General features: G+C 39.8%; 1 protein-coding gene across 1 annotated transcript in view; it reads left to right on the top strand.

The window, feature by feature from the left end:
• LOC129733350 (UDP-glycosyltransferase UGT5-like) overlaps nt 1-11,845 on the top strand; it is a 31,312-nt gene that overhangs the window by 9,880 nt on the left and 9,587 nt on the right. Inside the window, exon 2 of the mRNA XM_055695162.1 lies at nt 11,453-11,750. Coding sequence (XP_055551137.1) covers nt 11,493-11,750 — 258 coding nt within the window. The 5' untranslated portion in view covers nt 11,453-11,492. The remainder of the gene's footprint in view (nt 1-11,452; nt 11,751-11,845) is intronic.

Genomic DNA, 11,845 nt, shown 5'->3' on the forward strand with positions numbered 1-11,845 from the left:
CCGACGACCTCCAACGATCCATTCGAGTAGTCGGTAAACGTCAGATCCGGCCAGAATACCGCGTCTTCGCCCATATGGTATTAGTTGATGAACAACGCAGCTTCCGGTAGGCGCTTCGTACTATAGGCTTTCCAGAACGAAAAACGAGTGGCTTTGAAATTTCCTTCTCGCTGATTATCACCCGCTGATTGTTGAATTCGCTGGGAAAATCGACTAGACCATCTTATTCAGTCGCTGCCACTGCGTCATTGCTTGCAACTCCGAGATCAGTGGACGGGATTGCCGCCCCCTGACATGTATGTAAATATTCTCCAGGTAGTTTTTTATTGTTTGGCCAGTTGCACCGATCTCCCGGCCAAGCACATGCAGCGATGTAGCCATTTTCCCTCGGTCTTCCTCTTCAGCATCCTTTGGAGCTTCTTGTCGCTAAGAGTCGTCAGCCGTCTGGAACCGGGTTTTCTTCCGATATAGTCCGGGCGAACCGGCGTTCACAAAGTGCCGCATAACGTCCGTCTTCGGTGCGGCGGGGTACTGTTGAACGCGCATACTTCTAAACGGAGAAGCTACACTGTTTACGCCATCACGGTTAGAGTCCGACTGGTAGAGCTGTCAACTTTTTTCTGCTGACTCATAGGTTACTATGGTTGACACTGCATGGGTACGTCAGTGCGTGATAAGGTAAACCCATGAAAAATCAATCATTTTTGTCCATTTTTTATGTAAACTTTAGCAAAGCATATTTGATCGCACGTGTGTTGTCATAATCAGCTGAAACTGCATAACGAACCTTTACCTCCTTTCCGTTGAATTCTACAATATTGATTTCTTCTTGATAAAAGAGGTCCTTCTCATGATAAAACTGGCTATATGAACACACAGCTGAACCTCTCCAGGGAATTATAATTAGTAATACTTGACAGAAGGTGCGAGGTTTGTTGTAATAGAAAGAATAAAAAACATACACACAAGCACGGATAAATAATGAGCATACCACTTACTTTCATAGAATAATAGAAGTGCGGAATACAGGAGACGTTCTTCCTAGTCGTCCTAGTCGATTATCCTGTACAGGTAAAATAAATCGTATATCATATAACCCAGAACTGACATTCATAGGCATCAATCTTGGCGGGGAAAAGATATTTTCGAAACTCTTTTTCCCTCCCAATAATTTTTTGAAGTCGTCTACGTGATGATAAAAGAAATGATAAACAATGAAACGGTAATCGCGATTGTTATAACAATTACTGAATTTAGTAGTTTTCATATGCCTCAAGGCATCATATGTATCATTCTAAAACTTCTCTCAGCAAATATCAATTGGCATTTCAACAGTGCAAACCGCCTGTAACAACACTACATACTATTGTTACAGAACGGGCGAAATTTCTTGCAGCGAAAAAATATTCACTTGTCGCCTTCGTTGATATAGAAGGCGCCTACGATAATTTGGTGACTGCAGCTATGAAGAAACTTTGTTTCGACGATTGCATTATTTATTGAATTAGCGACGCAAATTTTGGAAGTTCTATCATAAGCGAAATGAAGTGAATGGGTCCCTTAGGAGGCTACTGTGGCCTTTAATAGTTGATGATCTTCTCAAGTAATTGACAGAAGATGGTTTGGAACGCTGATGATACAGTCATAATTGCTCGTGGCAATAGTCGTCTTCGTATGGCAATAGGGAAGACTTGAATGTAAATCCTTCGAAAACTACTATCAATCCATTTGCATAAAGGAAAAAAAACTATACTGAATTATATAAGATCAAAAGGTGAGCTCTTGCTATGCTTTGTGCCCGCACTGCATCAATTTGTACATTTAGAAGCTGAAAAATAGGTCATCTAAATATTCTTAATAATTGTAATCCCAATACCCTGATCATCAGTGATGATGATTGGATGGAGAAACAATACAAATTTAATAAATCAGAAGAAAGAATTATCAGTTTCCGTTAGACTCTACTAGAAATTTGGGAAATAAATATTGAAATTCAGTCAGTACGTACGTACGTACGTACGTATTTTGACAGTGACGTACAGTCCACATAAGCACTGAGGATGACTGTATGTCACAGTCGAAATACGTATTTGCGCGAACTGAATTTCAATATTAATTCCCCAAATTTCTAGTGGAGTTTAACGGAAACTGATAATTTTTTCTTCTGATTTCTTAAATCACTCTACTAAGACGCTCAGTATAAATTTTTCAAATTTGACAAATTTAATAGATGATTTCGAATATTCGAACCTGAACTTAATGTATGGGAATGCGGTGGTCCCGATCTCCATTCAGGATTAGATAATTTCTACGCAGACGGTTAATCAATCGAGTGGGAGTAATTATCCAGGTTTAGGAATAGACCTATCAACTTTAACAGGCCAATAGCCAGCTGTCTTCAAAGCTTAAGTCCAAGTAGTTGTAACAGAAATCGTGATCTAATATGCCATGAAGGTATATAAAAATTGAATTCTGATAGTAATACAGTCGAATCTATGCGGTTCGAAACATCATTATTGATGAAAAAAAGCATTCTAAATTCGCGGTGTTGCTCAGTTGTTCACAAAGAAATGAACATTAGACTGGGACACGGTTATATTTAAAAAAAAGCGATGGTGTTATTTTTTTTTTTTTTGCTCGCATGCACTTTTCGTGTTCCTTATGGGTCCTATAACAACTGTGTAACTTTTCAGATCGATCGGTGGAACTATATTTTTGCGCCCAATTTTTAAAGCTTGCATACGATTTCATATGGGAAAATCACCTTTTTCAAACTTATTCTCTAGAGATGTCCAGTTGACTCCTAAAAATATATCGATACATGAAATTTGTAGGAAATTTCTCTGAAAAAAAAAAACTCTTCTGAAGACCGTGAGGCGCTACAAAGCTTATAGAAAAAGTTATTTCCCTCAAACTGATTGAATCTGACAAACGGCTCCCCATTAAATTTTTATAGCAATACTGCTGCATCATGCTATGCATTTGATAATCCCTGTTTCTACACGTACATTTCAAGATCGCTTTCATGACCATTAAGTCCCGTTAAAAGAACCATTGGACGGAAAATTACATTCACACTTCCAGACTAATTTGCATTTGTGGGACGTGTTTAGTATTACTCAAATTAATATTAATTGCAAATAGTCTTCTGATAAATTAAAACTCCTGGAGTAAAAGTGAGCTTCGAATGACTTTTTAGACATCTAGAATGACACATTAGCACCAAATTCGGGATCAAGTCGTGTAATTGCAATAACAGAAAAATAGGAAAAAAGTATATTAATAATATTGTGGTTAATGTATACTGAATGAAACGACATTCAATTAAACTTCCATACACTCAAATGTGGTCTGGCATGCGTGTGTCATTCTTTAGAGGGGGGGGGGGGCTACTCTGGAAGGTCGAAAAAAAATTTAGCTTCTAGTTGATCGATTTGACTGATTTTTTTTTTCAGTACATAGAAATATATTATCGAAATTCTTATATAGCCGTTTTTGAAAATTCCGAAACTTGCTAAAACGGCGGCTTTTTGCCTTTCTCCTAGAAAGGTATAGCAATCACTGGAAAAACCAAAGGTATAAAAGTGGTCCCAATGGCCGAATGTCATATCCCAGTCAACCACAAATCGTATATCAATGTGTGAAAATTATCGCAAATATATCCTAACGAAGTCGGAATCGTATACCACGCTTATTATCATGCGCGATAAATCAGTTTTAATTGTATATCATGGTGGAGTCTAACCGATTTACGATTGTAGGCTTACAATTGTAAGATAGCGTGAAACAAATCACTTTCAATCCGAAATTATCGTATATAAATACGTATATCAATAAATTACATACCATTATTCCTCAGTACGGATATCGCCTCCAAAATAGTACGCATACGCTGTTTTTGTGCATCATATGCGAGTTAGTATGATATATATGAGTGCGGATATTGGAATCGAAACATTATTATACGTATGAAAATGTTGACTGGGATACCACTCGACCCCTTTCGACGAACTGAGCATTTTCTGTATGTATGTATGTAATAACGAAAGAAAAACGGCTTTAGAAATTTTCTTTATTTAATGCTAAAAGATTGCCAATTTAGTGTAATCTAAAGTTAATCATTTAAGCGAATCATCTCGTAACGTGTCAGAAACCGTCTTGTTCTCTCGGTAGATCGCGATTGACTGCTCGATCCGAACAGTCCTTCATATCTCTGCTTCGTCAGGCTCTCCCACTCCTACAACTCGGTCATCCTGCGAAGGTTCTGGTCCCCAGATCCTATACGGCTTTAGATGACTGGCTGCTGTTGATGTCTTCTTTGGTCCTTCTCCGCTAATTTTCTCTACATCGTATCGGTTGTTTGACTTCACGGTTGTTATCTTGTACGGCCCGAGGTACTCAGCTGCATACTTTTTGCCTGGCCCAACTGCGTTCTCTTGATGACAATGACATCACCGAGCTGATAGGCTGATGCCTGTCGCGCACGTAGATTATACGATTGCTGTTGTTCACGCTGCGCCTTCTCGATCGCGGCCCTGGCCTTCGCTCTAATATCGCTCCGTTGCTCGTAAAACTGTGCCACCTTTATTTCCTCCAACAGCTCACATAAACGAATATCCCCTTCATGGCGCATCTGAACCCCGAACATCGCTTCAAACGGAGACACGGTAGTGTTCTGATGTACATTGGCATTGATTCACCGCTGAATATTTCCAACGTGATTGTAATATTTTGTCGTATCATTTACACTAAGTTTCGTAAGCATCGTTAAAATCACCTGATTGACACGCTCGATTTGCCCGTTTCCGCGTGGTATTCCGGTGGTAATCTCTACATGCTCGACATTTTGGCCTTCACAGTAATCCTTAAAATCATTCGAGGTGAACGCTGCTCCCTTATCACTGACAATTCTCCTCGGGTTCCCGAACAACTCGCTCTGGTTTTGTAGTCTCTGAATCACTTCATGTGCATTGGTAGTCTTAGTTGGGTATATCCAGGTATATTTCGTGAACGCGTCTACCACTACGAACAGATACCTGTACAACTTCTCCGTCATATCCATCGGACCTAGATGATCCACGTGGTATGTGTCGAAAGGGACGTCTCCTTTTGGAATTGGAACAAGCAGCCCTTCAACCTTTCCTCGTTTACGACTAGCCAAAATGCGCTTGACACAACACTCAATCTGTCGCTTTATTCTTTCGGTAAGATTTGGAATATAATAGTCACGTTTTAAAATCTCTTCGAGCTTCCGAGCACCAAAATGACCGTTATCGTGTGCTTTCTCAATCACTTCACTTTGAAGTTCTGTCGGAATTACAATCACTTCGCGTCCATCAATCAATTTCATCAATAAATCGTCACTAAAAAAATAGCCCTCAAACTCTTGTGTCTTCAGCAACTCAGTTATCGCTTTTAACTTTTCATCTTGTTTTTGTGCACATTTAATCATCTCTATAATCGGATCGCTCATTGTCAGCATCACTGGAGCTCGACTCAATGCATCTACATGTTTCATCCTGGTTCCCGTTCGATGTTCAACAGTGTAAGTGAACTCCTCTAGAAGCAAAGCCCATCTTGCCACACGGGATCCCAGCTGCTTTACCTTCAACGTGTGTTGGAACGCTGCACAGTCTGTCACGATTTTGAATGGAATCCCCAAAAGATAAACTCGAAACCTTTGTACCGCTTTAATGACTGCCAACACTTTCAAGTGATACACGCTGTAATTTTTCTCTGCATTTGACGTTTGTTGACTCATGAAATATACTGGATGCAACTTGCCATCATCGCTCTTTTGTAAGAGCACAGCACCGTACCCTTCTTTAAAGGCATCGGTTTGTAGCTCCGTCTCAGCAGCAGGGTCATATATCTTTAACACCGGATCAGACACTAAACATTGTTTTAACAACGCAAAACTTTGTCGCTGAGGATCACCGAACTCGTATATTGCATCCTTCTTCAGCAGAGACGTTAGCGGCTTAGAAATCATCGCGTACCATGGAATGAACTTACGGAAGTAACTCGTAAGACCCTAGAAACGCTGCAACTCTTTTGCATTAGAAGGTTCACGGTAGTTTTGCACAGCACGGATTTTCAATGGTGAAATACGATAACTTCCATCACCTATCAGGTATCCCAAATAGTCGACCTCGGTTTTCAAGAACTGAGATTTCTCCCAATTGAACTGAATCCCATTCTCGGCTGCAACCCTCAACACTTCCTTCAGAATCTTGATATTCTCTTCTTCAGTCTCGGAGGCAATAATCGCGTCGTCCACATATATCATCAAAAGTCCCTTTCTAATTAGATCACGAGACATCGGCCACAAATCGTCCAAAGTTTGCCGAACTGTTGCATAATCCGAAAGGCGTCTTCAAGAACTCGTATTGTCCTGCATGGGCCACGAAACTGGTATACTTCTGACTCGATACTTCTACTGGCACATGGAAAAATGAATTCTTTAAATCTAGGGTAGTGAACACCTTCGCACTTTTGAGTTTGTCCACTTGATCTTCAATGTTCCGCATTGGGAAACAATCCTTCACGATCTTCTTGTTTAACTGTCGATAGTCAACACATACTCTCATTGATCCATTTTTCTTAGGCGCAAGCGTCACGGGGCTTGCGTAATCACTGGCACTCTCCTTAACTATACCAGTCTTGAGCCACTCGTCTACAGTTTTCTCCAAGATCTCCTTTTCTCTCGGTGCAAAGCGTCGCGGGTTAATGTGTATTGGAATATCGTCCTTCAAAATAATTTTTGTTTCAACTCGGCTCTTAACATCCCTTATTGGTGCGTAATTTTTGATCATCCCTCTAATCGTGTCAGCATACCGTGGTGGTACATCGATTTCCATATTATTTTTATCTTGTTCTAAAATCATCAAAATTTCATTCATTTCGTCGCACTCGCTAGAACGCCGTTTGTTTATCTTCACTCCTCTTTTGCTGATCTCTGCATTCAACCGATTCAAAGCATCGATACCCGAAATAGCGTCGTACGACATGCTACCAAATGGTACAACATAAAAAACAATGGCTGGAAATATTTCCGAATCAACACACACATCGGTTACGATTTTACCGTTGGCTCGCGTCTTCATCGCGCCAAACCCACTGAACACCATCGTGGTATTGGTGAGCAAGGGCTTTCCGATCTGTTTGTATGCATCTTCACAAATTAGGTTGTGTTGACTGCCGGTATCAAACAACGCACGCAGCTCGATATTTCCAACACTTATCTGTAGAACTGGCATTCTCTCTCCCGTTAGGATGTTAACTTCGGGTTCTTTCTTATTCGTTGTGCAATCCTTTGCACGATGTCCGAATTCACTGCACACAAAACACTTCGGACCACGCGATTTCATTTCGCAATCGTTCGCGAAGTGTCCACGGTTGCCACAGTTGTAGCATCGGATTTCGGCTGTTGTCGATTCAGCAGCGCCACTCTTTTTGGAGACTTTAGGGTTCTCTTTTATTTTCTCTTTCTCTACTCTCACAGTAGACTTGAGACTGTTACGACCACAATCACGAATCTGGCTTTTCATCTTCTCGTATTGCTTTACGCGCTCTTTTAGCTCTCGCATATTTCTCGCACCAAACAAACACACTTTATTCACCGGGTCGTCCGTTATGCCACGAACAATATAATCACATACGGCTTCCTCATCAATACCACCGCGTTTCGCGATGTTTTGCATGTGGTAGATATATTGCAGGAAAGTTTCGTCGGTCTTCTTTCTGCGATTACGCAGCAGCTCGTGAACTTCCGCTCTGGATACTTTATCTTCGAATTCTTCTTCAAGGGCCGCTCTTAAGTCAACCCAATTGTTGAGGCCAGAAGAACTACTCACGAACAACTTCGCAGTGCCTTTTAGCAGCCGTCGTCCGTACACGAACTTTTGCACATTATTCCATCCGAAATTTTCGCACGTTTTCTCGAAGTCATCTAACCACCCACGTACATCACGATCGGAATGCTCTCCGGAAAACTTCTCAAGCGAATCGCCGATGTCGTTAAAAGTAAACTGCGGCGGACGCGCGTTATCTTCACCGTCACTCGAACTCATTTCGCACTGTTTTGGGTCTTTCGGCGTCGATGTCACAGCTTCAGGATCAGCAGTCTCGACTGCACTGTACTCTAGCAGCCTTCGCACGAGCGTCACTTTTTTGCCACTAGTTAACAAATTTCTCTCTTCGCATATATCACGTAACTCTTTATTTGTTAGTAGCGCGAGTTGCTCCTCGGTTTCAGACATTTTGCTACAACCTCGTTCGTCAGTCTCACAAACACTGCTTTGTTCTCTCTCAGCACAGAGAAGATTTCACTTGGTTCTCACAGCTCACAGTGTAGAGATTTCTCTCTAATCTCACAACACTCAGAATTGTGGAGGTTTTTCTGCCTCCGTTCACGCAATATGGCGTCGCAATTATCCGTGTGTATTTCACGGACGAAAACACGCACCAAAAACACTAGGAGGCAATCCCGGTTGAGCCCCCATGTAATAACGAAAGAAAAACGGCTTTAGAAATTTTCTTTATTTAATGCTAAAAGATTGCCAATTTAGTGTAATCTAAAGTTAATCACTTAAGCGAATCATCTCGCAACGTGTCAGAAACCGTCTTGTTCTCTCGGTAGATCGCGATTGACTGCTCGATCCGAACAGTCCTTCATATCTCTGCTTCGTCAGGCTCTCCCACTCCTACATGGATGTATGTGTGTATGTGTGTGTGTATGTGCAACTTTTTTTTCTCACTCACTTTTCTCAGAGATGGCTGGACCGATTTTCATAAAATTAATTGCAAATGAAAGGTCTATTTGCGCCATAGGTTGCTGTTGAATTTCATTGTAATCGGATTTTTGGTTTAGAGGTTATGTATCAAAATGTAAAGTTCACGAAACATCGATATCTCAGAAACCACATAACCGATTTCAATAAAACTGGGTTCAAATTATCGGGCTGTCTCCAAAACCCTTAACTTTTAAATTTCGTTATGATTGAACATATGGTTCAAAAGTTATGTAAAGAAAAGTTATCCTGAGGTTGTTTAAACTCACTCATTTTTCTCAGAGATGGCTGAACCGATTTTCACAAAATTAGTGTCAAATGAAAGGTCTAGTTGCCCCATAGGTTGCTATTGAGTTTCATTGTATTCGGATTGTAACTTTGCCCGTTGTTCATAAAAATGTGAAATCACATAATGAAAGTAAACATATTGACTTTCTCCTAACGATCACTGGCTAATTAAAAGGTAGTAAAGTGATCCAAATGGTCGAATGTCATATACTACTCGACTCAGCTTGACGAAACGAGCATTTTCTGCATGTGTGCATGTATTGGTGTATATGTTTGTGTGTGGGTGTGTACGTGTGTAGATGTTTTCCAGAAACCGAAAGCTGCAAAATCGGGTTTCAAAGTGAAATATTGAGTTTACTCCCGGCTTTCGAGCCCGGGATAATGTTCCTGAAAAACATTGGTAATGTTCGTCTCTTCAAGGTTGTTTTCCAGAAATCGGAAGCTACTAAGTATCTAGAAATTTGAAATGGCGTCCTAAGTTGATTTCTGGCCTTTGGGTGTACCGCTTCCGCAATACTCATAATGGGTGAAGTCGGCATCTTCGCCATCGAAATACCCGGATTAGGCAAAATTTAGCCATTTTAGGATGTACTCCGGTAACTAGAAGTAGTCATCTGGATTTTTGCGTGCTGTATTTGAAACATATTGATTTCATTATATTTGCATATGTACGTTTTAATGTATGCTCATATGTGTGTGAATGTTAGGTTTTTTATTTTAATTTAATAATGGTATAGTATTTAATAATGGTATAGTTGTGCTGAAACCAGCAGAAATTTTCAATGAGTATTTTTTCTCTTAAATCGTGTAAATCTATTCTAACATATAATAAGTTTGAATGAGAAAGGCTGGGTCTGACCGCTAGGTGGATTAATTTAGGTTTTTTAGTGGAAAATCAATTTTTTTCATGAAAAATCACTACCGCTAGTTGTAAAAAACTTATTTTCGAGAACAACGCTACCAACAACGTAACACTCACTATATTTGCATCCAGGACACGCAAAATACATCTTCAAATATACCTTAATCAATAGCTAAAATACCCGAACACTAGAGATGTATTGGGTCGGATAGTCGTTTATTTAAATTGGTTCTAGTTTTCCAAATATTAAAATTCGAGTGTTTGAAAACTCGAATAATCATTTTTATAACGAATAAATTTTATCTAATAAATGAGGTTCTTAAGTCATGATGTTCTCTATGCCAAATGTCATTCATGATAATGTCGAATAACTCAAAAGAATTTTCACTATTTCTACTGATCACATACTGTGACAGAAAAGTTACTTCGAATATTGATTTCATTATTTCAATCTAAACACATTTAGAATCTAAAAATCTAAGTTACGGTTTTTGTATAAAAGTCGATTTGTACGTTTTGTACAATAACGCGAAACAGTGTTAGTTCCAGTGTTAGGGGTTGATATAACTATATGTACCGTTTTTCGCGATTTTGTTAACGTTTTCTTTTCATTGGGGTTCTATTTTGCTCATTCATAGTTTACTCCACCTATAAGTTTTCTTTGTCGTCTATACCAATATTTCTGAGCTGCTTGCGGCGTTTTTTGTTTTGACTACTGTGCTGAGTCATATGGAAGTGTTTATCTACCCAGCATTGTATGATACACATGAGTGTTACAATGAATATTTGTGAAAAATAACGGCTATTAGGCTAAATACTATTGAAAAATTCCTACTTTTAAAACTCACGTCCCTAATTCCTGCAATATATTTATGATCCTCCTAATTAAACAAACAAAACAGTGCTTTTTTATAGCGCTGTATTTAAACAACATTAATCAAAAGTCATAGTGACCATGCACATGTGACCTAACAAAGTTGTAAACAATAACGAACCGCGGTTTGTTTTTAACTACTCAATCAAAACACTTCATTGAGTTATCGCTCAGCTGGCGAAAAACTGCAACTCATTGCTGAAATCATCTTAAATCGTTGAGCTAAGCTCAGCTAGACGATTCAGGGCAAGCAAATCTCCACGCACGTACTGGCAGATTTGGGACTGAATTGAGTCTGATGACCGGCACTGAGTAATATACTGCACTCACGACACTCATCAATCAGTTAAATTGCTGAATGGAAACCGGTACGAAGTGTCGTCAGCTGGAATCGTATACGACTGAATAAACAAGCCGTTAGAAAGAAGCCAAATTTATTAGCTGTATTATGTTCCATATTACACTAATCGACGTCGTCCGCTGTTGTCCATTAATCAGCGAATATTTTATTAAAATTTTGTTTCACGAAACTATTATGAAAAGCATGACTGAAATGAGAAGGGTTAACAAATGGATAATTACAATACTAAACAATCTAATCTGAACTGTCCTCATTCTTTTCTCACGCCCCAACAGACAAGTTGCAGTTCGCGTACAACCGATCGATGCAAGCACAATGAAACTGTTCATCTACTGGATCGGTGTCCTACTAGCCATCGCCACTGGCCATGTTCAGTCGTACAAAATTCTTGGTCTTTTCCCGCATCCTGGCATCAGTCACTTCCAGTTTTTCGAGCCGATACTGAAAGGATTGGCAGCCGCAGGTCATGAGGTCACTGTCGTCAGTCACTTCCCTAGTGCGAACCCGCCGTCCAATTACACCGATATCAAGCTCGAGGGCGTGGAATTACTGATCAACTCGGTCAGCTTTGAGGTGAGTTGACAAACGATTTAACTCTTTTATGTCCATGTTGCTTTGTTCTGAAATTGTTGTAAAAATCTAAAATATTGACATGCTGCAATCTTCAA

The sequence above is a fragment of the Wyeomyia smithii genome, chromosome 3, assembly GCF_029784165.1.
Source record: "Wyeomyia smithii strain HCP4-BCI-WySm-NY-G18 chromosome 3, ASM2978416v1, whole genome shotgun sequence".
Taxonomy (NCBI): Eukaryota; Metazoa; Arthropoda; class Insecta; order Diptera; family Culicidae; genus Wyeomyia; species Wyeomyia smithii.